The 26,179-nt window shown below is 38.8% G+C and overlaps 1 protein-coding gene across 1 annotated transcript in view; it reads left to right on the top strand.

Annotated features, from left to right (window-relative positions):
- The first annotated feature begins 3,535 nt into the window (after positions 1-3,535).
- Positions 3,536-26,179, top strand: part of LOC131087092 (vitellogenin-1-like) — a 42,824-nt gene continuing 20,180 nt past the window's right edge. The window contains exons 1-19 of the mRNA XM_058030489.1: positions 3,536-3,575; positions 3,889-3,909; positions 4,134-4,285; positions 6,715-6,966; positions 9,110-9,271; positions 9,981-10,132; positions 12,808-12,958; positions 13,058-13,215; positions 13,315-13,480; positions 14,560-14,682; positions 16,232-16,450; positions 18,487-18,704; positions 18,784-18,881; positions 23,163-23,287; positions 23,371-23,472; positions 23,557-23,676; positions 23,930-24,119; positions 24,208-24,301; positions 24,414-24,599. Of these exons, the coding sequence (XP_057886472.1) occupies positions 3,536-3,575; positions 3,889-3,909; positions 4,134-4,285; positions 6,715-6,966; positions 9,110-9,271; positions 9,981-10,132; positions 12,808-12,958; positions 13,058-13,215; positions 13,315-13,480; positions 14,560-14,682; positions 16,232-16,450; positions 18,487-18,704; positions 18,784-18,881; positions 23,163-23,287; positions 23,371-23,472; positions 23,557-23,676; positions 23,930-24,119; positions 24,208-24,301; positions 24,414-24,599 (2,729 nt within the window). The remainder of the gene's footprint in view (positions 3,576-3,888; positions 3,910-4,133; positions 4,286-6,714; positions 6,967-9,109; positions 9,272-9,980; positions 10,133-12,807; positions 12,959-13,057; positions 13,216-13,314; positions 13,481-14,559; positions 14,683-16,231; positions 16,451-18,486; positions 18,705-18,783; positions 18,882-23,162; positions 23,288-23,370; positions 23,473-23,556; positions 23,677-23,929; positions 24,120-24,207; positions 24,302-24,413; positions 24,600-26,179) is intronic.

Raw genomic sequence — 26,179 nt, forward strand, 5'->3', positions numbered from 1 at the left:
GAAAAGAGTCAAAAAAAAACCCCAAAAAACCCAAAGCTCCTTTTAAAGCAATCTAATGAAAAAAAAATCCCTTTGTGAATGTACTAGAATAAGCATATGGCAATTTAGCCCAGCCTTGAACACATTCTCATTCATTAGACGATGTCTCTGGAGAGAATATCAAACATTATCTTGGAGGCTGTGCCACTCTTACAAATGCTGAATGTTTTGAGCAAAACATTCAGGGATTGAATGTTAAATATGAAATAGGTGTGAAGCTTCCTTTTAAAAATCTTTCAAAATGAGGAAAACTGAAGGCTAAAAATCTCTTCTCCTAGCCAACTGGCTATATCTATTTTAACCTGCTGTGGTTGCTTGGGAGCAGTTTGGCTAATCTCTGCTTTGTCATTAGGCTATACATTAGCAGGATGGAAATGGCATCACTGCACCATAATTCAGCAATGTGAATACAGAACAAGGAGAGTGCAGAGCTATCCATGGCAGTACAACAGCAGATAATAAGACTCTGTTACTCAAGCAGAATGTGTTATGTAAAGACAATTGCTGTGTAGAAGCAATAGCTCTAATCAGGTTAATTAGGCTGTATTCATGTTTCATTTATGGTGCAAGTGCCCTGTAAAATCAAAGCAGTCTACCTCCTATTACTGCACTCCTAATACAGCCATCACATTCTCTGTAACACTCAACAGCATATATTTTCTTCTTTAAAAGAAAAAAAATCCCAAGGTATTTCCTATTGCTTTTTAACAATCCCTTTTCTTCATTGTTTATGCCTAAAAGAAGAAAAAAAGGAAAAGATTCAGGTTGTGTATAAAGCCTCTGCCCACATTAAATTTCCTTCCTCTGCAACTAAATTAGGCACTTGGATATTGTTTGTGGAGGACCTGTTTGATTGTGGATTATTTATTTTTCATGTATTTTCTTGCTCACTAACATGACCTGTTGAATGTTTAAGAAAAATTGTATTGCCTTTAAAAAGTGTACCTCTTACCTTTCCTCCTTTTATCCATTTCCCTTAAGTGATGGATCTCCTGTTTATTCCCTCAGAACTAGCTGGAATGGTGTGTCTACTTTGAAGAAAGGATTAGAGCTCAGTGCTGTGACCCTCAAACTCTAGCTGTGTCTCCTCTCTACTTACTGCATTTATTCTGTAGCTCCTTTAAAGTAATAATGGGTACAACAATTCTGAGATCACTTTCTTTTCTCCCCCAAGGAAACAAGCCTGGGTAGAGAGGAGTTATTAAAAAGAGAGATTACATGCTGCAAATGAAGAGAAAATGGCAGCCTGCACCATCTTAATTATTATAGTTGTTATTTTTGCAATCAGGTGTCCACATGGTGATTGTAAGCTTAGATTCAGTGTGCTTCATTAGAAAAAAGAAATGCAGTATATTCACTATCCATTTAGAACAAATTTATTCATGTTACACCTTAAATATAAAACCTTTTATTAGACTTGAAAAATGCTGCAGTTCTGTTTTAATATGTATGTGTCCCTCACACAGTATTTCAATGAGCTATTAATAATGATGTTTAAATAAATATTCTTTCTCACACAGTTCTGTACTTTATCTTATACATTCTGCCCTATGGAATGGAGCTAGTTGAGCTCAATATGATAGCACAATATTACTGCAGAGGTCAAGCTGTGGCAGTGATGAGCAGGGTGAGAGGATCAGGAGTTTTGCATGTTATCACAGTATTACTTTGCTGCTGTGCATTTACTTCCATGCTGGCTGCAAAACATGTAGCTGTTTGTAAGGATGTTTCTGACTACATCTCACAGCACCAAGGTGTGCTGCTGAATTTCACAGGGCTCACATACATGGTGTATCTTGTCATAGCTCACAGGACTTAGGACCTTAGGAGAAAACATCAAGGAAAATCTGTGTATACTTATTTTTTCACCACCTGAGCTCACACTGACCCAAAAATATTTATTTATCTATTTTAATGGTTTATATGTCTACTATATATTTAAACACTTTACTAGACAGATTTCATTTCAGGGAAGATCTGACTACCCATACAATTCTGTATCACTCTCTTCATGAAGGAAAGCTGAGATACTAAAATCCTCAAGATTTCAGGAGGTCTTGGTAGTGAAGAAGCCCTCCCTTGACTCCCGGTGGAGCAATGATGGGGTAGAGGGACCATGAAACTGCATCCCTGGCTCCAGCCCAGGTGCCCTGGCACCACAATAATGAACTTCACTATTCCTCAGTCAGGTGGCATCACTCCAAGTAAATGAAGCAATAATGTAAAGCACTGTTAGATGGGGCCTGCAGTAAATGTCTCTCCAGGCCAGAAGGAGAAGACCTCAGGACCTGGGTTTAGGTTTCACCCTTCTCCTCCCTGATGGACAGCACCAGCAGAGAAATCCCTGTTCCCCTCCTGGAGGATAAAGTCTGGCTGCCTGAATTAGTGCAGTGTTTGCTGTGTTGCACCTCCCACAGCCTCATGGAAATACCAGGTAGACATTCCTGAGCTCTCCTTCCTGCCCCCTCAGTAACCTTTGTATGCAGGTGGGTTTTTACCTGATATTTAATTTATCATTTGAACAAAAGACAAGTTTAAATTCAAAGTAAATGTTAAACACTTGCAAAAAAAATACATATAATTGAAGTTAGGGAGCAAACTCCCTCCTGACATGGTTTTACTAAGGATTGATCTAAATGTTATTGCTGCAAGAGGGAAATTCTGGATATATTTCCCCTAGTGGGACAGCAGAAAAAACCCCATGAGAACCAACTGAGAAGTTCCCAATGGTCCCAACTCACAGAGGTCCTCTGGAAATTTAACTCACTTCTTATTAGATTCTTCTTATAAACAAAGAGAATAATTTCCCTCCTGTTTTCTTCGTATAAGCTTTCACTGTTAAGCACAGGCTAATGTGATGGTCATACTGACAAGTTTTGTCTTTCCAGGTGTGGGAAGCAAGATATGGTAGACACCATTTAAAGGCAGTTTCTCATTGCATGCCCATGATCTGTAAGGTGTCTCGAGCCTAAATCTGTAAAATCAACCACAAATTCTCCTCTAAAGGGAGAATTTCTATGTGAGCAAGGTTTATCTCCAAAGCAGTGACCCTTATGAAGAATAAATTAGCAGGAGATTGAAGACATGACCAGAAGAAAGCTAAATTATTTCAGTTATGATGGAGGAACTATATTTGGATAATTTAAATTTTAGTGGGGTTTTTACTGCATAAATAAAATGTAGAGAAATGGAGGAAAATAGAAAGCAGGATATTTTTAAAATTAAATCTTTTCCAGCATATAGCTGCTAAGGTGTCCTGCTGAATTTCAAAAGGCTCACAAACATGGTGAATTATATAGAATGTAAGGTAGCTGAACTCATGAGGGGATTTGAAGTTGTCAGCATTCATGGCCTCAGAAATGTTTATTTTTTGATTGATCAATATGCATTCTAGAATGCACTTATTTGTCAAACTAATGTGCCAAAAGAAACATGTGATATCACATGCCTTTATAAAAGAGAAACCCATCACATTCACCTTTACTCTATCCCCATCATGAGGGGCTTGATATTAGCCCTGGTTTTAACCCTGGTGGGTAAGTATCTAACTTATGTGCTTTGATCAATTTAAAATTGTATATTCAGGAAAAGGTTTCAGAACCTAAATATAGTTCACAGGCAGACGTGAACTTTAACATGTTGTAGAAAAAATATTTCATTAATTCTTTTGTTGTTTAAAGAAAAAAAAGGCATTTGGCTGGTGCTGAAATGGAAGTAAAGTTAATTAGAAAGGGTTATGCTATATGTGCAAGATGAGATATAGCCTTTTATACTACAGTACATTCACATTTTAGGGTTGTTTTTTTTTTTCTTTGTCATTTCATTCCTCTATTTTTTCTTCTCTTTCAGGGAGCCAGCATCTTAATTACCGTAAGTAATTTTCCTATCAACTAATATAATTATAATAAGTGAAATTAAAAATAGAATCTGAAAAGTGTATCAATGTTTAATATAGCTTTACAACAGCTAATTTAGTTCAGGTGCAATGCAAAATGAACAAATTTGTCTTTTTTTGTTCCAAACATTCTAATGCAGGTGCTTTAATACATTCTGTACATTGTGTATAATATTTTATGGGAATCATTTCTTTGCAGAACCCGATTTCAGCGAAAACAAGGTTTATACATTTGATTATGAAACAACGCTTCTCAGTGGACTTCCAGAGAAAGGACTTGCAAAAGCTGGAATAAGAATAAAAAGTAAAGTGGAAATTAGTGGTATTGGGCCAAAACTTTGTCTCATTAGGGTAAGAAAATATGTTCAATTTGAAAGGTAAAATTGTCATCATACTTAGCTTCTTTTTTAAGCTTTTGTGAAGTTACTAGCTTTCCTCATGTGTTGTGCTTACTCAGGGATAATGTAACTAACACTGTTATTTTTTATACAGTGCCCTAAAATTCTATTTGCACTTTGCAAGGTAATTCTCAGCTCAAGCCAGCCTTGGGCTTGAAGGATTTCTTCCGCTTTGTGGTCAGGGAAACAATGGAATGTAATTTGAAATGCACAATTATTTATTACTAGATCAATCCAATTGTTTCAAACTGTACAACCTAGGATTATTTAATCAACTGATTTCATAACCAGCAGACAAAAGGCAATAAAACATGCAACAGTAGTTGCATGTGATTCAATATTTAGCATAATTAATGTCATCTTTCTTTTTTCTGAAGGGTTCTGAGTGACATTCTTTGTCATCCTCAATTGTATGTTTTTACTGCTTGCTGAGTAATTACTGAGGGGTTTGATTATGTGAAATACACTTTTGTCTTTAACAGAAGCCTATATGTGCTTATAATGGTTGTAAAGAAATGCACACCTCAATTGCTTTACACAAACTTAGCCTTGTGCATGCAGGGAAGAAAAATGTTATTTTAAAATCTTTAATTTGGCATATTGAAAACTTTAGGTCAAAAAGACTGGTGGCTGTCTAGTAAATGTTGTAGCCTTCCACCCTGAATTATCCTGCTGTTATTTGGTATTTTTGTAAGTTCAAATTATAATAGATCTAGATGGGAAATATTGCTTTTCCATGATATTTGTAAGGGGATGGATTACAAAACAAAAAAAGCCAAGGAAATAAGAGTCACACATCTGGAGTGGTGAGTAAAAGCTTCCCTACCAGAAAAGAGGCAGAAGAAGTCTTGTCCTTATCCCAGAATCTCCTTCATTCCTGCCTAAATGGCTCTTGGTGTGCCAGGGTGAGTCTTCACCAAAAATTGACTCCTGTTCTCCAAAACTTTCTAACATAATTTTACTAGTGTTACTGCATTTTTGAAAAGTTTCCATTTCAGAAATAATTTCAGGCAAGGAAAGGAGAAGAGGAAAAAAATCATAACTTTTTGGGCAAGTTCTAAGCTAAAGGAAATAGTATATTTATTCCCTTCTTCTCTGGGAAAAGTTTATTTTGCTGCTGTTATATTTAAATTAGAGAGTTTGGAGGGATGGTTCAGGGAATTAAACTTTCATCTGCAGCCTACTAGTTCACATTCAGCCTAAACAAAAAGCTGTGCTCCCTTGCCGGTTTCCAGCTGACAATTTTTTCATCACAAACCAACAAGTAAGAATTGCCAGCTGTGTTCAAAACCAAGCAGACAGCCTAAGTCCTGCCTGGGCCCCAAGGGCTGGGGAAAACTACCTCGCCCTGACCCTGCAGAGCAGTCCCAAACCTGCCTGTGTGCAATATGCCAGAAGCATGTCCAAGAGGCAGCATGAGGGATTTACTCTCTAACAGCCTTCCCTGTAAGCTTCAGTTACTGGGGCTGGCAGTGATCTCCACCAACAATAACAAAAATAAATATGAAAGCGCAGTCTCCAGTGATTTGCTGCATGAGGATTTAGTTTGTGTGGCTTTTTGAGAAATTAATCCGTGTCTTGCGCCACATCACCAGCCTGAGGTGTCAGAGAAAAGTCTCTTTAAGTTGTCAAAATATATAGAAGGGAAGGGTCCTCTGAGAAACTAAGCTAAACATGCCCATTCTCTGGGGTAGGAATTTTTCAAGTAATGCATAGTTTAGCACAGGTTTCTACTTGTTTGGATGTGCCCTGTGTTGAGGCTGGAGTGTGAAGTGCAGAGTGGGGCTGGAGCCAGTGCCTCAGCCTTTGGTTCCATGGCACAACGTGTAGGGAAGGACAATTTCTGTAACCTGCTGTCCACCGCTCAAACTAATTCTGCATGTCTGGCTGACCTAGAGGCCATGTGTTTATTCGTTTCAGATTGCTGCCTGCGCTCTGTGACCCCAGTGAGGGAAATGACAGAGTTCACAACAGGAGTTAATGATGCTTTATGCAACATTAACTTTCTCCTGCAATTTCCTGCAGTTCTTCCACACTATTTTCGGGTAGCAACCTGCTGCATGTGGCTCTTCTCTGGCTCATTTCTTTGCACAAGTCAACCTTTGGCAATATGGATTGTCTGTGAAACAGAACAGAGTGCAGTGGCTGTGGAAATATCAGCCATTTGTAGTGCTCTCTTTCACTTTATATACAGAAATGTGTGTATCAACACTAGTTATGCTAAATGACAACTTCTAAATTTTGCCTTTGAAGAAGCTTTGCGTTATTTAAAAGCTTATTTTTGATGTGATTGAAGCTTTAGATGCTTGAGTGTATTAAAAAAAAAAAGTTAACTGGGGAGAAAAAAACTGAAAGAGGAGATTTATTCCCCCTTTGTTCCAGATTCACTCGATCGAAGCCGCAGAGTACAACGGTGCCTGGCCCGAGAGCTCGTTCTCCCGATCCCTGAAACTGACCCAGGTCCTCACTGGGCAGCTCAGCAGCCCCATCAAGTTTGAGTACAGCAATGGCCACGTTGGGAACATTATGGCTCCTGATTCTGTCTCGGATGATGCTCTGAACATCTACAGAGGGATTGTGAACGTGCTGGAGCTGAGCTTAAAGAAGGCGCAGAATTCATACAGTCTGCAGGAGGTGAGTTTTGGATTTGGCCATTGTGGTGCCTTTGTAAATAAATAAACTTTCACTTCAGAGTCTTCTACTGCATTTTCCGTATTCATCCTTGACATAAAATTCACTTATAAGAAAGACCTAAACTTGGGACATCATGATTAAGTTTCATATGGGACAACATTTGGTGGCAATGTACTTAAACAGAACAACAGAAGAGCATATTTTTAAGCTGGTTGATGAAAGTATTTAAAAAAATACATTTGCAGAATTAAACTCTTGGAAAATCTGACTTGTGATTCCAGAGAAAGTAAACCGTGAAAGATGAAGCCTACATAAAATGGGAACACTGTATAAAACATGCTTGAAAATACAGTTTCATATTAAAGTCAAAATAACAGTAATTTGACTTTTTCTACCAATCGTATATACGTTAAGCTCCTCTTTTAGGAAGAAAATAGTATATATGTCATAACATTACCATAACAGCTTTGACAGTTGCAGTTGATGCTCTGTTGAAATTTCCACTGTTTTTCAAGTTTTAATATATTAGTCAAGGTCAATCATCTGATATTGCTATTCACCACAGAAATTGCAATGTGTTTAGTTTTTGTGAAACCATATTTACATTGATTACACTACATTCAATTCAGAGATTGGCAAAAACCTAAATTATTATACTTTCATGTTATTTTTATTGGAACTATGGACAAGAGTAATGTTTTTTAAATTTATTTTTACATAAGTAGAGTTGTTTCTGGGAAAGGAGTTAGATGAATTAATTTTTTGCACACTGTTTGCTGCACATAAAAATCCGTGTGGTGTTGTTGGATATTCTGCAACGCTATTTCCTCATATCAAGTTTCACATCTTAATTCTTTCTAATTCAGTTAGCAATATGTTCTACTCTCACCGCTAGGCAATAGATGTGACTTCACCTTCTGGAATAATTTCCAAGTTTTCTTTGCTTCTCTCAGACAGCAACTGATTAATGAGCTTTGGCACCCATGCTTGACAATCTTGAGTCACTCTGCAAAGGAAGATAAACATTATTAGTCCCAAAATCTGAGCTGCAGAGAGGTTTAAAGGACTAACCTGGGAAGGTGTACATCCCATCCTGTGGGTTCAGGGTGTCTGAGCTGGCCATAAACTGCACACAGCTGTGAAGCTCAGCTGGGCAGCAGTCTGCTCCATCCCACTGAATTCTCTGGGTTGGATTCTCCCATTTAAAGTCTGGATGTCTCTACCATACCCTGCAGAGTGCAGAGACCCACACCTGTATTTGCAGAGTGCAAGGCTTCCAGAAATATTGGACAATTCCTATTTCTAGCCTTTACCAAAGACACAGTGTCTCAGGGAATTCTGTTAAGCTGAAGATGAAGTGGGTACATCTTCTTTCCTAAACACCACGTGAGCATTTCTCTGCTCTCACATAGCCCAAAGCTGGACTCTGCACCAGCTATGCTATAAATAACAATAATAAAAAAATCAGGAAAATAACTCTTCCTCCTGAAATGCAATCAAGCATTTTTCCTCTACAAAAATCTCACTGACTGTGGAGACTTAAAAGCTCTTATAAATGTAAATGCTCAAAATATTATTTAAGAGCTCCGCTAAAACTGTGAACTCAAGAAGACCCACAATCAAAACTCTTATCCTGAAATTTTTTTTAATTATTGCTGGTCATATTGTGACAGATCACCTGATACTGCAAGGCCTGGTCCATAGGCATTTGTAAGCTCTCTGTAAAAGCAAGTTTGAGGGCAGAATGCAATCTCCAACCTTGAAATACTTTTACCGTTAAGATTTCATGCTGACTGATCAAATTGTTTTGACTTTTTTTATTAATATTTTCTCAAAACATATTTCATAATCAACAGCTCTAGCTGAAAATTATTACTCCCGTTTCCTGAGGCTCTGAGTGAAACTTTTGGGACATTTGGTTCTCTCAGTGTAACTCTGATTTGGCTTACTGGAAATGATACTTGTGAAAAAGAGAAGAAAGTAATGATCATTGCAATTCTGCTTCTGAAGAATATAAGGAAAAATAAAGCATTCACTTCCATTAGTAATTTTGAAAATGCAGAATTAAACAGGAAATTTCATGAGGTGAGGAAAAGTTTTGCATAATAGTGACCTTCTCTGATCCTGTTCTCATTTTTGCCAGGCTGGGATTGGAGGTATTTGTAACACAACATATACAATCCAGGAAAACAAGAGAGCAAGCGTAGTCTATGTGGGCAAATCCAAGGACCTGGACAGCTGTGAAGAGAAAGTTCAATTTGTCACAGGATCAGCATACACTCATCCATGCAAGACCTGCCAGCAGGTAAATCAGAGTGGTATTGTGCAAAAGTATTTTAAATTCTTATGCAGAACACCATTTGATATCCTTTTAAATACTAAATTAAACACCATTTTAAATACTAAAAATGAGAGGAAAATCAGATCTGCTGTATCCAGTTGTCAATATTTTCTTTCTGTATGAAAATGATGCCACAGAGAAGCAGAGGTCTGGGCTGCCCACTGTAATGTACTGCAAGCACACTTGAGCTAGCTCCAGCTAGCTGGCTTGGAAACCATTAATTATCAGCATGAGTTAGTTCACCTACTCTGTTGAGTGAAAAAAATAGTCACGATGTCCATTTTCTGCTATTCAAGACAGGTACTGCTGAACTTTATTATAATCCTGTCTTTGAAATAGAGTGGTTTATGCAGCTGCTCTCCTCAGAAAAATGTGTCTGCTTCTCGAGGGAATGACCAATTACTTAGATTTGGGAAAAGGAAAAAGCAGCTAACACGTCTTAGCAGTAAAAGTAATGGAGACAGGCAGCGTGCCTGACCTCTCCCATGGAAGTGAGTGCACAGAATTCACATTGATTGCTCTTATGGCCAATGAACAAAACAGCCCTGGAAAAGAAATGAGTTGAAGTGGGTGATGTAATAGCCTCTAGTTACAGAATTTCAAAGTTCAATGACTTTTTATTTTCTTTGTTTCTTTTTTTTTTTTTTTTTTTTTTTTTTTTTGTATTATAAAGAGGAACAAGAATTCTCGTGCAACTGCTACTTACAATTACAAAATTAAATATTCACGTAGTGAAGCTGTAATTACACAAGCTGATGTCGAGGAAATTCACCAGTTTTCCCCCTTCAACGAGATAACAGGAGGAAATGCTATTGTAGAAGCAAGGTACTGTACATATTGCTTTAATTCAGCAATCCAGTAACCTGAGTGAAGGTCTATAAGAGAAATAAATCCTTTACTTCCACAGCCTATTGTTTGCCAGTATTTAATTACATAAAATCCCAAACAGCTCATAAAAACAACCGTCACTGTTAGTTGTAAATCTGAAACATGCACATCCCTATCCAAATTTTGTTAGCTAAACTTGGCAGGACTTGACTATTTTATTTCTCAGGGATATTTGATTTATGCCATAAAAGCCAAAACAAATGTAATTCCATCTGAGAAACTGTGAACTAATATATTTGAAGCAAAATACTCTGAAAGACAGTTACTCAGGAAAAAGAGTTCCCTGGAAAATAATAATGCAGTAAGAGATCCTTGGAGACTAGTTCACAAAAAACCTAGATAGGACTCTGGATTCCTAAATACCATGGGCAGCTTGCAAATCTCCCTCCAAAACTGTTTCTTGATAGGAAATTGCAAAATTTATTGCAAAACAATTGGGCACAAGACATGTTAAATGCATTTGCTTTTTCACAGCAAATTTTGCATATTTCTTAAAGAAATTTAGGGCAGAACACAAATAAGTTTTTCTATGAAATTGTGTCCCTAGACCAAGCACTCAAACTTTCAGTATTTGAAATTTTTTTCATCTATCAAATTCATTTTTTTGGAAAAATTTTCAGTTACTTAAATTTACTTTAATTATGGGCTCTGGAAATAGGAGTGCCCTACTGAAGGGAGAGGCTTTTTGCATAAATGTCTCAGTGCAGAAGGTGTTCTTTGATCCCACTCTACAGCTGCTGTAATCTTCATTGCTCCATTAGCTTCTGCAAGGATCTGTTGGAAACAGCAGAATCAGAACTTTTGTGTCAGTAGCTGACTGATTAACTTCATGTATATAATGAACCTGTTCCATTTGGCTAACCAAACAAAACTAAACCCAAAAAAATAGTGAAAGTGGCTTTAATGTCTTACAAAAATCGAGGTGTAGATAGACACATCTGCAGTTCTTATTAAATTATAGGGATTTTTGAGTCTGCATTAGTCTGGAGACAATGGATTTATGGTGCATTACACTCTCCCTGTGCAGCCTGTAGAGATTGTCTTCAGTAAGGTCTTTCTCAGCTCTCTGAAGGGTAGTACCTTTACTTTTCCCATTTTCTCTGCATTTTTATCATTATCCAGCTGAAGGGGACAAATATAGGATAGTTGGGAGGATGTGACTATCTCACTCAAGTCTTCAGAAGTTATTTCCACAATGCATTCTCTGTTAAAAAAAAGTAATCCATCAAGGCACTTGGAGCTGAGCTTTCAGACCTGCTCAGCATAAGACTCTTGCAGCACCTTTCAAGGCCAAGAGAGATTTCACTACTGTTTCACCATTTTCATCCTATCTTTAGCATTCATTTGCTCTTCTCTTCAGAATACAGCATTTTCTCATCTATTCTAGGCAGATATATCTCTTCCCAAAACAATGAAAATGAAGACATAATAGATTCATCAAGATTTGAAAGGGGGAGTTAAATGTGCCTGAGTGTACCTGATGTTATACTTTGTGACCCAAATGCCCTTTCAATAATATTGTATAAAATTTCAAGAGAGAAAAATTCTCTACTCATTCTGTAGCAGTTTCTATTCAAATTCCAGTGACTTGTCTGTAAAGCAGTTATATGCTATTTTTCTGCAGCAGTTCTCTGCAATCCATATGGAAGGAGTGAATAGAAATGATACAGAAGATCATAGAGATTCCAAAATAAACACACCAATTTTCTACAGAGATTTCGAGAGACTCTGTAGTACAGCAATATTGCTTTTGGAATGTTTTCAGTTGTTCAGTACAAATACCTAACTTTATTATAGTGTCCTAAATGACCCATTTTAAACATAATTGGTAGGATAGGCTGCATCTCTTTAGCTGAAAATGTAAAAAGATAGCAAATATTTACAAAGACAGTCTCTCATTGGAATTATTCTTAATAACAAATGATGAAGGTTTGTTGATTCTTAAAAAGTTTTCAAAAGGTCGAGCACTTTTCCAAAGACTAATCCTGAATTTATGTGGCCCTTTTCTTTTAAAATCCAATTTAAAGCTTCATGAGAACCTTCTTTTGTAGTCCCCAGGATATTCAGCTTACCAAACAAAATGGGGAGGGAATTGTAATAGTTCAAGTAAAAAGATTGTAGCATTTCTTATTGTATCTAATAACTTTCAATTTCATTTGAAGCTTCCAGGAGAGACACAGACACATAACAGCTTTTATGAACTTCTTAAAATGTTTAAATTAAATTGTAATTTCTGAGCAAGTTTCCCATCTGTGTTTTTCTAGAGTCCATCTTTTACTCCTTAAGACACAGCAAGTATTTCCTGTGATATTCTTCAGGCCACAACCTCTCACCTCCCTCTTCTTCCATAAATTCTCAAGCCCAGTTTTTCCCAAAGGAAGGCAAAGGCTGGCTCTGTTCTGAGCCCTGTTGGGCAAGTGCACACCTCCTCAGAGCCTGGTTCTGAGCAGCATGTCATTGAGGGTATTTGCATCTGGCTGCAAATACCCTCAATAGCAAAACCTTTTGTAGCTGCATTGCAGTACGGGGAAGCAGGATTACTGTTTGTTGGGTTTTTTTTCGTTTGTACCTTGAATCTTGTGATGTTTTCTTCCTGGGGTTCTCCATTCCAGGCAGAAACTTGTTTTGACTGAGGTGCAGAAGCAGAGGGCAGAGGTCCCATCAAAAGAGTACCAGAATCGTGGATCTCTTCAGTATCAGTTTGGCAGTGAACTGCTTCAGCTTCCTGTCCACTTATTCAAAATAAAAGATGTGGAAAATGAGGTAAAGCCCAGCAACTGGACAGATTCTTTGTTGGAGATTTAAATCCCTACCTATGGGAAACAATGCATGTGATCTTTCTGCATTTTCATCTTTCTGCAGATAGAGGAAAGCCTCCAAGAATTAGTAGAGGCCACCTCTGACCAGCTTCCCAATGATGCACCAGCAAAAGCTCTCAAGCTCCTGCAGCTCTTCCGTGCAGCAAACGAGGAGAATTACGAATCGGTGTGGAAGCGATTCTCCAGTCGGCCAGCCTACAGGTACAGGCAGTAAAGGTGGTGCTGCTTCTGTGGAGACCCTCTGGGATCCCTGTGTTCAGAGGCAGACTTGGAAAATGCTGCTTGCCTTTCCCATTGCAGGCGCCACATTTTGGATATAATCCCTGCAGTGGCCAGTCACCGAGCGCTCAGGTTCCTGCGGCACAAAATGGAAAGGCAGGAGCTCACCAGCTGGGAAGTGACTCAAACAGTGCTGGTAGCTCTGCACTCCAGCCCTCCAACTCAGGATGTGATGGAGGAAGCAACGGTGGGATTCTCTAAACACTCTCAAACCACCCTCCTGATTCTAGCATCTGTTGTATTTATTCCTTTCACAAGATAGCAAAGGCTTTGAAATTACAAAGGTTTTATATCCTCTAGCGAGGTTGAAAGGGCTTTGTTTCCTGCGTGTCTTAAGGGGAGGAGAATGCAAATCAAAAGGGCGAAAATGAGTCCGGAATGAAACGGGGAATAAAGACTAAAATACCCCACAGGGACAGAGGTTATTGCTGCAAACAGTGGCTTTAGTCTTTCTTTTTCCAAAAGTACTTTATAGTTACATCAGATTAGTTCTCTGACTGTTTACAAAGACAAGGGAGCAAAAAATACATATTTGTTATAGCCACGTATTTGTCCTAATTTTCCTAGAAGGATGACTATGAATTTGAGAAAATCTGTCAAAACCAAGGAAATTATGTCAATGTGTAGGCCATGTAGGAGGAAGTCTAATTATTTTTGCAATTTTTTCTGTATACGCAGGCTTTAATCCAGTCTCAGATGCAAGAATTTATCTCTGCCTACCCTAAGTAGAGATGATGAACCCCAGACTAGATTTTTTCCCCCAGTGAAAGCCCTGACAGCCCAACTGTTGCTTTGTGCTGGTGCTCTGCATCCCACACAAGAAACCAGTGGGAAACCAGCTGGTGCCTCCTGTCAGCTCCTACATTTTTAAAAGATATTCCTCTCTGCCCAAGCAGTGAGGTCCATTCACAACAAATCTCAAATTCATTGTACCTATAGCTGAGGCAATCACAAAACATGATGAATGTTTCTTCAATAATGTGCATTTTTCCATTCCATGACTGGGTGATTTCTTCCCTTTGGATTATAGGCTATGCCAAATTTAAATGTGAAACACTGTAAAAGAGACAGATCTGCCTTCCAGATGTTACTTGGTGTTACTTTACAATTACAATGTCAAATACAGCACTATCCACAGATTAACTGAAAATCCATCAACAAAAACAATATCAAAAGCCCGATTTTGTCTTCCATGAGGCAGAACCATATTTTTCAATAATGTTCCTCTTCATTAATGGTAGTAACAACCAGCTGCCTTCTCCCCAGCTCATAGTAAAGAAGCACTGCCCACGCTCGAGCTCCGTGCTTGGGAAGGTTTGCCACCTCAGCTACGCGTCCCTGTGCCACAAGCAGTGCTCCTCCTCAGACTCCTGCTCCGAGTGTCTCCAGGTAACCACGGGGTTATTTATCATTTAAAAGGAAAAATTAAGCCTTGAGTTCTTTCTTCATTATTCAGAAAGCTGTATTTCGCTTCACTACAGCACTTCCTTTGGGGAAAGGAACCCCAGTTGGTTAAATACAGCATTTTTATCTTTAGATTAGCACACAAAAGAGAGTGAGAGGAAGGAGCAAACAATTTATAACACTTTCTATCTGAGTGTCTCTGAGTGCTTTGTTGCCAATTATTAATGAAGTCCCATGACATTGCTCAAAAATACTTTAACTATAGGCATTATGTATATTTATAAATTAACTAAGTGATACAAAAGCCGAGGTTTTTTGTCAGAATTAATGTATCCTAGCCAGAAGCAGAGCCCAGTCATCAATATATGCTATAAGGTTGTTATAACAGCAGTAATACCCTCCCTGCTCTACACTGCTTTTAATCAGCAGGCCTCAAAACAATTTGAGTAGTAATTGAATAGCATTTCCCGGTTCTAAAAATGCGTGTCAAGTTTCGTGGAGCCAACCGCTCAGCCAGTAACAGCAAAGGAAAGAGAAATATGTGTTTAGTCTTTGGCACCCATCAATCCACCATCCCCAGTGAGAGCAGGGTGTGCCAATTACACTGCATGCCTGACACGATGTTTTTCCTGCAGTACATAGGCATGGCCAACATTCCTGCATTGGTCTCCTGTGTTACAATTGCCACCAATGCTCTTGAGCTAATTAAATCTGAGAAACCCTGTGGCAAAGAATGAAAATTCTTTCCCAAAGCAAATGATTGTTTAGGCTTATTCAATGCATTTCCAGTGTCCTTTCATTTGATCAGTAATACCAAGTAGACTATTTCTGCACCATGAAGGGATCTCAAATGTGTTATTTTAAACTGCACAGTCGGTATTGAAATTATTCTCTAACATCTCAGTTGCTTTTTTAGAGCCATTTCTTATAATTTAAAACTTATCTATTAGGATTTAGTTATTTGCTTTTATTCAGCCTTCAGACAACTACTTCTAATCTTGCCATACTAAAGGAAGTGTGATCCAGTTGCTTACAATGAAGGCTGTAAAATTACCTAATTGTTGGCAGGGAACTCATTTTTCATCTATTAACCCACACTGAAAAGAGGCTGTCATAACCGGTTAAGGGCACCACCACTATCCATATCTTCAGGAATCTTTTTTAAGGGTGTGAAGGTTTAACCATATCTGTCCTGTCTTCAACCATGAGAGAGAGATATGCTCAAGCAGCATTATTTCAGGGTTACCAGCTTACCTTAAAAGGCAGTGGACGCTAGGTCCAAGCTGTTATTTTTTCCTTTAAAAATCTTACTTGGTAACTTTAAGGTGTAGTGAGAAGAAGCTGTTCAGTACAGCTACACTCGTTCTATGAATAAAATGTTCTATTCATGAGGAAAAATAAGAATTTGAAAACATTTAAAATAAATGAATTGAACAAACTGAAATTATAGAAGTCAAACCCCAGAAGAGGCTGGTGGATGGAATATAGATAAGAGCTGGAATTGAACTCAACAGATCTGTTTTTCTTTTTTCAGCTTCTTCATGGCTTTGCAGGAGAGGCACTGAGCAAGTCTAGCACAGAAGAAATTTCCCTGGCTTTGAAAGCCCTTGGGAATGTAGGACATCCAGCCAGCATCAAGCACATCAAGAAGTTTTTGCCAGGATATGCAGCTGGTGCCTCGGATTTGCCACTCAGGGTCCATGTGACTGCTGTGATGGCCCTGAAAAACATAGGCCTGAAAGACCCCAAAATGGTAAGAAAATGCCTCCTTTGCCCTTCTGACTTCTACTTACAAAGCTGCTAACAGATAATGGGTGATGAGGGAAAAAAAGATCTATTTTCTTTAAAGATAACGTTATTTAAAAAAAAATACTTAGTCATTCCTCGCTAGGCATGTCTTATTTCTTTTGACATTAACCTCCAGTATTTCAGACTGCAACAAAAAAATCCCATTAAAAGGACACATTCATTGTTGTTGAAGACAAATCGGTATTTCCATTGCAAACATTTCATTTCCAAGGACATTAGACAGAAAACTAAATTATTGACCCAAATGTGTTTAGTACTACTTCACCTTTGGTATGTGAGAGAACCACAAAACAAGGTTTTCAGAGAATTGACATTTAATACTGAGTGTCACATCTAATCGTAATTCAAGACCAGATTTTATTGTAAATAGATACCAGGGGTTTGCATCCTAATTACAAATTTACAGACATTGTGTGGGCTTAAGTCATAAACAGAGCATTTACTAAATGTGACTTTTGTCCCTGACTGAGATAATTATTAGATCTCACATACAATGCCTACCCCAGCACACTCTCGTGTACCACAGACATCTCTTTACAATCATTTTCATTTGGAAGCAATCTGCTTTTAAATGGAAACCTTTTCAAGCTTTTCAAGATCTTTTTCCTGATGTTGAAATTTCTTGTTTTATATAAGTAAATTCTTAATATTAAAAGGTAAAATAAAAGCTTTCATTAACTATTCACCTACTAATCAGTATCAGTGTTTCCATTGTACTCATTTTTTGCATGTGCCTCCCAGTTTGAGTGCGTATATTGATCCACAGACAATAGTGAGCCAGGGTATGCTTTTAACCAAAAGAATAAAGAAACAATTTAGTGGAGTGCAGGAGCTGGATGGGGAAATGCAGGGGAGGGAGGGGAGAGAATTGCAAGGGTAGAAGTTAAAGTATTTTCTGGGAAAAAAAAAAAGTCAATTTGATGTTTGAGACCAACACTGCATCTCTGATTATTCTTTGGCCTGGCTTTCCACAGGTGCCCCAGACCATTCAGTTTCATTTCCTATGCATTTTGTTTGGGGAAAATTGATCTGGAACAAGTTAATGATTGTGGCCACTTTTTTTTTTTGTTCCAAAAACAGTTCAATTCCTGGCTTGCAGTTAGGCACACACCCATATTTGGATTAAATGTACATAATTCACGGCCTTTTTTATTGTTTAATTTGAAAATTTAGGCCTACTGCATCTTTGTCACCTCATCTACATTGACATCTGATAGTCAATATATCCAAATTCATAAAACCAGTCAGGGTTTTTCCAAAGTTTGCTGAAGTTTCCTGGGTCATTCCTCATTAGAGCTCATGGATGTGCTCTCTCCCAGGCAGGACAGGGCTGTGCAGAAGGGCTGCCAGAACAGGGGCACATCACCCACATCCATTTCAAAGTTAGGGCCAAAGGCTCCTGTGCCCCCCTGGAAACTGCAAAGGTTCCAGCACAAAATTGTTCTTGGTAGTGAATAGTGCTGAGGGCAAACACATCAACCACAAGTACTACTACATTCATTGCCTTGAATTTTGGTTTAAGCTGCCTATATGGCGTAGAGATTTATGGTAATAAATTAGGTTTTATTTGTTTCATTTTTATTCTATTGTTTAGCAGAAAGTACCACAGAAGATCACATTATTAGAAATAAGTTGTACCTTTATATAGAGGGATAAATGATTACTGAAATCGCTTCTCAGGTATGTAATGGATTCATGAAATCTCTTTTACCTAGAGTGGGATAGCTCAAAAAAGGATGAAAGACTTGATGTAGAAGTTATTCAGTGAAGTTCCTTGGCTTTGATTGTGTAGGAAGTCAGACTACATTACCATAATGCCCCTTCCAGCCCATGGACTATGAAACCACACTCTTGCCATTATAATTAATTAATCCAAATTTTTACTGTGCTGTTGATGAAACAGATAATTCACTGCTGTTGGATGGTTATTAGCAAAATGTTCAAACATACAGTAAATCTGGATATATCTATTATTTTCAGGTCCAGGCTATTACCCTTGAGATTTTCCTGAATCAAAAGCTTCATCCTCGAATCCGAATGTTGGCTGCAGCGGTTTTACTTGAAACCAAGCCAGGTCTCCCAGTCGTGATGACATTAGCTGATGCTGTGCTGAGGGAGCCCAGCATGCAAGTGGCAAGTTTCATCTACTCTCACTTGAGGGCCCTGGGCAGAAGCACAGATCCAGATCTTCAAGTGCTGTAAGGAAAATTCCCTTCCTAGGAGAAGCACTTGTTGCAAGCTGGTTGGAATGTTAATGTGCTCACTGAACTTTTCCAGGGGTTCTGCCTGCAGGATGGCTGTCAGAGCTCTAAGTCCCAAGTTTGACAGGTCTGGATATCAGTTCAGCAAGGTTTTCCGCTTCAGCATCTTTAAAGGTAAGATCCAGAAGGTTTTGTAGAAAATGTACACTGGTGAATATGTGGGGGAAAAATTTGTACAGTATGAGAGCAAAATTCTCCTAGCCAGCTGTTAGGCTGCTTGTTGTTCCTCCATGTTTTCTGATCTTCAGTGAAAAAAATATGAGAATCTTGGATCCTCCATTTGAAGAGTTTTTATGTCCCTGTGTGTTTTGCTTTGTACACTGCCAGCATGAAATTACCAGAGGGCTTGTGGGGCTCTAACCCTCCGTTTTCATTAGTCAGGGAGGCACATGCTCCTGTATCAAATGCTGTATTCTCAGTGGTGCTTAACAATTTCATACCATTGTTCAGCACCAAACAAACAGAAGGGACCTAAATTGCTGCTGAAGTGGATTAATTTCCACCAGTGTTGAACACCTACAACTCCTGCTGCATCCAAATGTGATGCTAAATACTCTTCACCCCAACAATTGTGCCCAGTGAAACAGAAAACTCTGAAAACATTCAGATGTGACAATTTATTGCACCCAGGAGCACCTACATCAGGTTTATTGTCTAAAGATTTTTCTTGCATCTTCCTACCAGGATCCTTTACTACAATGAGCAGATCCATGTATGGTATCTGGAGACTGGCCAGTTACATCAGAGTTACAAATAAAAATGTAGTTAAAGTAGGGAAGGACCAGATTAGAAGAGATGTTTTATTGGGCCACATTGTAGCTTTTCCTATTTTCCATGTATGTTACTTTTCTCAGTAGATTTTTTAAGCAACTCCTCTATGTAAATGACCATGACAGCCTCAGTGATTTGGCATATGTAGCTGGTAGACTTGGGAGATTATATCTCCAAACACAGTCTCCTTATGCATGCTGTTTATCTATCAGGAGTTGGATGTTTTTAGAACTTTTGTCGTTCACTGGTATCTCAAAGCAATCAATATTAAGAGACTCTGAAACATCTGAAATCCACAGTGCTGAGTGTACAAGTGCTGCTGCCTCCTTTTTGGAAACAAGGGTGTGGTTTGAAAGACTGGTAAATCTTATTGTTGTCTTGCCCCAGTTTTGTGGGTTTTACATGGCCATTTAATGTGGGCTATAATAGAAATAAATATGATACATTCTGTAAGAATCACAGTCATATATTTTTATACATGTCCTTGCTGCCTCAATCATGGAGACAGCAACTGTCCAAAGAAACACAGTCACTAATATACACCAGGTGAACATTTGTACTACTTAAAATACATTCAGGGATAGATACATTTTCTGTTAATATGAAGATATGTGTTTCTTTGTTTAGACAAACATTTTGTCTTCTAATTTTTGCTTTTAAAATTAAGCCATCTAATTTTTCACACAGTGAGAAAGAAGGGTGCAATATGTATGAGGGAGGCTATGTGAAATGGAATACTTTATTTTGGCTGTAGCCTGGAAATGCAGTACATCAGGGAATTGCTGTTACTTCCTAGTGAAGACCATTGTCAGTAATTTGGCTACCATGGATAGGTAGGTCCTCATCCTGAAAAATAAAAACCAAGATCCTTTTCTCACACATGCTAACCTTGGACTTGCATAACTCAGTTAAATTAAGTCAATCTTGTACTACACTAGGATGGGAAGAGGATTTCTAATTTGATTTGTCTCCACTAGCCACAGGTAAAATATTTTTCTGTGAGTCCATTCTGGAAGAGTTACCATAGTGACGGCTGTAATGCAGTACCTATTTCCTTGATAAAAACAAAAATCTGCCCCCAGCATTGCAGATCTTTGTGGTGCTAGATGCTGAATTTTTAATGACAAGAAATAATGTCAGCTGAATCTATCTCTGCTCTGGAATTTGTCACACATGACCACCACAAATAGTGCTTCATGCTCTACACATTGCTGCTGAAATCAAAGGGGTGGCTCAGTGTGAGGACTGTGAGAATCTGACTCTTAATATGCACAGATTCATATAGTTAAATGTATGCTGATGTTTATATGTACCAAAGACTGCTTTCTTTGCTCACTAAGTTTTCTTTCCCCCATCTTTGGGGTAAGACATTAATCAAATATATGCAGGTGTCATCAAACTCTTATGGTGAAATGGCAAATATATTCTTGGAGCATTAGCACTATGTAATGCCTGAGGTGTGGAAAATATTCCTGCTCTCTTCAAGTCAATGAATTCTATATAATCATTTATTAATTTTTAAGCAATACTTCTTATTGAGTATCAGGAAGTACCATGGACTTTTTAACTTATTGGTTTTGTGGTAAGAACATAAAAAATTTAACAAATTCACTTAAGTACTGTGCCTCAGTTTTAGTGTCCTGTCCAGAAAACACCTGGCATTGCCTTGGCTAAGCTCATGCAGAGAAAAACAAGTCTTCACATTTCTGTTTTCTGTCAACTCACTAGTAATGTCCCGGTGTGGCACCACTTGGTTGTTTGTTTGGTTTTTTTTAATAGGATCATCATTACTATCTACTGAATGTTCTCCACTTATTCCTCTGTCAAAAGTGGGGTGGCATAAATGCCTGTGTCTTGTTTGCAGGGGCTGTTTCTGAATCTCATATGCTGTAGGTAGATAGTGCCCAGCACTTTGGATAGCACAGTACATTCATGCAGCTAAACAATGAAGGCAATTTGGCAAAATTACAGTTCATACATATTTCCCTATTCTCCAAAAGGTGTAGGAACAGGAGAGGAGGGCTAGAAGGAAGCACAACAAGGATGCTGACATATCCTGTCAGCCTTGTTCTTCTTAAAACCTAAGGAAACTTAGAAAAGCAGAGGGATTACTTCAACTCATAAAACAGTACAGAATCTAACATGCCAGAACTGGGAAGAATTCCTGACTGTGCTCTGCACTGATTATCTGTACCTAAAAACATTATGGATGATATATCTAAGTAGAGAAATAAATAGAAACTAATTGTTTCCTCAAAGTTCACTCAGTAGTTATCAATAATTTAACAACTGGTGCATTACATGTGGGAGTTACAGCATTTGGGACTAGATTTATTAAATAGTTTTTGAGTCATTTGAGAGACCAATCTATAGCTCACCATCTGTCCTTACAGGACATCTGTATCACTTTCCCTGAACTATTAGCAAAGGATGGCAAATCTGTTTTCATCTCATCTCCTTAGTCAAGGTGCCCTAAATGACATCTCGTAAAAGCATTTCATAAGCTGATGTTACAGAGTGTGACTGGATGTAAATGATATGGACAGGCATATTTTCCATACTTGGAGAAGTTCACGAGGTGGGCCCATAGGAATTTCAGGAGTTTTAACAAGACCAAATGCCAGATGCTGCAAGTGGGTCAGGGCAACCCTCCATATCAATCCAGGCTGGGGAATGAACAGATCAAAAGAAGTCCTGCCAAGAAGAACTCAGGGTGCTGCAGAAGGAGAGCCTGGACATGAGCCAGCCACGTGCACTTGCAGCCCAGAAAGCCAATTGTGTCCTGGGCTGCAGCACAAGAAGCCAGACCAGCAGGACAAGGGGGAATTTCTGCACCTCTCCTCTGTTCTTGTGAGCCCCACCTGCAGGGCTGCATCCAGCTCTGGGGCCCTCAGCACAGGAAAGATTTGGACCTGTTGCAGCAAGTGTTGAGGAGGACTAGTGAGATGATCAGATGGGTTGAACGCCTCTCCCATGAGGAAAGGCTAAGAAAATAGGGACTGTTCAGTCTGGAAAGGAGGTGGCTCTGGGGTGACTTAATTGTGGCCTTCCAGCACATGAGGGGAGCGTGCAAAGGACCTGGAGAGCAGCTTTACACAAGACATGGAGTGACAGGATAAGGGGAATGTATTCAAACTGAAAGGGAATCGGTTTATATTAGATATTACAAAGAAATCCTTTAGTGTGAGGGTGATGAGACTGGCACAGCTCGCTCAGAGAAGGTGTGAATGCCCCAATTCTGGAAGTATTCAAGGCCAGGTTGGATGCAGATTTCAGCAAACTGGTCTACTGGAGAGTGCCCGTGCCCATGGAAGGAGGCTGGAACTGGATGATCCTTGAGATTGCTTTCAACCCAAACCATACTATGATTCTATGACATAGCAAAAGCAACTGGAAAAATGGCATAACCACCATGCAGTGACCAGTGAGCTTATAGCTTTGCCCATTATTACTTAAAAAAATTCAGAATATTCTGTTTATAACTGTTTCAGAACATCAGTGTTATAGCTAAGTTTTCTGGTCTTGCTCATATGATATTGATTATTAAATTAGTAAATAGATATAATCTGCACATTCTGACCTAAAAACTAACTGTGCTGTGTCTTACTGCCTATTTCTCTGCAGAGTCCCTTATGAGCGGGCTGGCAGCTAAATATTTGGTATTGAATGATGCAGGTAGCTTAATTCCAACTGTAGCAATGTCCCAGCTACGGGCATATTTCCTTGGAAGAGTGGCTGATCCCTTGGAGGTAATTGGGTCTACCCACAGTTTGCCCTCTAATCCCTTCTTATAACCATCATCCACTGGCACCTGCACTTTTCCTTCCCACAGGTAGGAATAGCAGCTGAAGGACTGCAGGAGTTGTTTGCCAAAGGTTACGCTCCTGACAGGGACTGGGAGGCTGACTATGACTTCAAGAAAATCCTGAAAACGGTAAATTCTGGGGGAAAAGAAAATCTCTGATATTGCTTTCTCAGATGTTATGAAGAATCAGGCTTTTTTAATCTTCTCACACAGCTCTCTGACTGGAAGGCATTCTCCAGTGACAAACCTTTTGCATCAGGCTACTTGAAGATGTTTGGCCAAGAGCTGTTTTTTGGTGGACTTGATAAAAACGCCATTCAAAATGCACTGCAGGTATCATTTTTAAAGCACTACTACCCAAGCATCAAAATCTCTAAAATACTGTTACTTTCCTGCATTCTCTCCCTTTTATAAATCCATGATTGGGGTTTTTGTCTGTAGTATTAATCAAGGCAAATAAGGTCAAGCTTTGATCAGGATTATTTATAATCATTGCTAGCAGAATTTCCCCTGAGGCATACTTAATGACACGGATCATGATATTCAAGTTCTGCTTATTTAGACATGTTGAACTCTGTAATTGCAGGCATGGTATGGATCTGATGAAAAAATCCCTTCACTAAGGAGAATAATCAGTAGCCTTCAAAGTGGTGTAGGGAGGCAGTGGACCAAGGCTCTCCTGTCCTCTGAGATCCGCCGCATTGTGCCCACCTGCACTGGCTTCCCGACAGAGACCAGCTTCTATTACTCTTCCATCACAAAAGTGGCAGGAAATGGTAACATAGCTCTTTGCTTTAGCCATACAAACATTCTTGCTAGGACTGGAGGGCGTTTTTAACCATTTCCTTGCTTTCTTTTTAATAGTTCAAGCACAGATTACACCTTCTCCAAAGTCTGATTTCAGATTGCCTGACTTACTAAATGCCAACATTAAGTTGAGATCCAAAACAAGTCTAAGGTAAGTATTTAGTATAAAATAAAATAATAATATTTTCAAGTGACAGAGACCATAAATATTCAACAGCTGATTGCTGCATGAACATAATTATATCCTCCTTCTACCTTTTCAGCATGGCCAAGGAGGTGACCTTTGTAATGGGAATTAATACACACACAGTCCAGGCAGGGCTGGAAGCACGCACCAAAATGAATGCTCGTGTGCCTGTGAATGTTGTTGCCAGTATCCAGATGAAGGAAAAAAATATCAAAATTGAAATCCCGCCATGTAAAGATGAGACTGATGTAGTTACCATAAGGTAAGACACAGTACTTATTATCTTTATATGTAGCAAAGCAGAGTCACCCAAATACATCCAGGAATCTTGTCTCTTGTCTCCAAGACTTACAGCTTGGATAAGTGGTGGTGATTGGTATAGTTAATGTTCATTTTAAATGAAGTGATATGCACTAAAGCTTTGCTTGAAAATATTTACTTTCTGTGTTACTTTCTGTGGCCTTCACCTGAAAATCCTCCTTAGGACTATATCTCAGTTGTTGAGATCCATAAGCTATCTGAAACACAAATTACATAAAATTTCTATCTTGATACAAATATTTGAACTGGAAACACTAGGTAAGATATAAGCCAGATGAATCTTATCAGTTAGAACAGTTAACCCATCTATATTTGCATTAGATGCCTTGAAGCATAGAGTGATTGGTGTTTCTTATGTTTTTACTTTGTTCCCCTGTGGCTGCCATTTGGTTTTCTTACCTGTTAGGTCTCCTTGATTTATTATCAGTGCATGCAATTACAATACACTCTGGAAAACTGTTGTAGCCAGATGCCAAACAAATGAAAACAGATGGAAATACAAATGCAAAGAGCAGGAGGAAACAGAAAGAATATGTCCAAGGAATCAAAGCAGTAGACCAAACTTAGAAAACCTTCTCACGCACACACATGAAAAAAAAACGCCTGAGAAAGAGAAGCTGAAAATTCTTCACAAAGGAAAAGGCTTCACTGACAACAGAAATCAGCGATTATACAAACCACTGAAATGTTAACAAGTTTCTGCTCCAGGAATACAGCCGTAACAAAAGAGATCAGTTGCTTGATCCAGCTGCAATTAGCATTCATGGCTGCTGGCCCAGAGATGCTCTGCAGGTCTCCTCCATTTAGCCACCAGTTAGGCTAATCATTATTTTCCCTTGTCCTTCAATAGTCACAGACCATTTGACATGCATTTGACATCTCATCCTCCTCCCTAAGACAATTCCTCCTCTCCATCAAGTGTGGTTGTAATAAGGTCCTCTCCATGCAGAGGTAGGGAGGGTCTCAGCATTTCAGAGATGAAAAGTTAGCTGCATGGGTTTTTTTGGTTCAGTTTCTTATGGAGGCCAGGACAGCCTGCTCCTAAGGTCATCAGGGACAGCAGGCAACAGCTCTCACCAGTTCCCACTGGTAGAGAGAGGGAGGCAGATATTAATGAACTCAATAAGCACACTGAACTGAAATGAGAATATTGAATACTGATGGGGAGTTTAGAGCCTCAAGCAGAGAGAAATATTAGCAGAAGGATCCTCCCTGCAAATAGATAAAAAATATTTTCCTCCTTTGACTTAAGGGGAGATCAAATGAGACAGAAAAAGGGTTAAATGCATTGCCATTAAGCACAAAGCAAGTCAGTATCAGAAACAAGGTATTACAGCAGAGAAGCCCATGAGTTCCAGCACAAGCCCTGCTCTAGACCCTGCAGCATTACCATTTATAAAGTGAAGTAGTCACTTGGAAATAGCTCCATAATGCCAAGTATATGAGAAAGCTAATACTCACTAGATGACTTCTAGCACCATCAATTTCTCTCCAAAAAGCATTCCCATTCTCTGTTACAAA

The sequence above is a fragment of the Melospiza georgiana genome, chromosome 9, assembly GCF_028018845.1.
Source record: "Melospiza georgiana isolate bMelGeo1 chromosome 9, bMelGeo1.pri, whole genome shotgun sequence".
Lineage (NCBI taxonomy): Eukaryota > Metazoa > Chordata > Aves > Passeriformes > Passerellidae > Melospiza > Melospiza georgiana.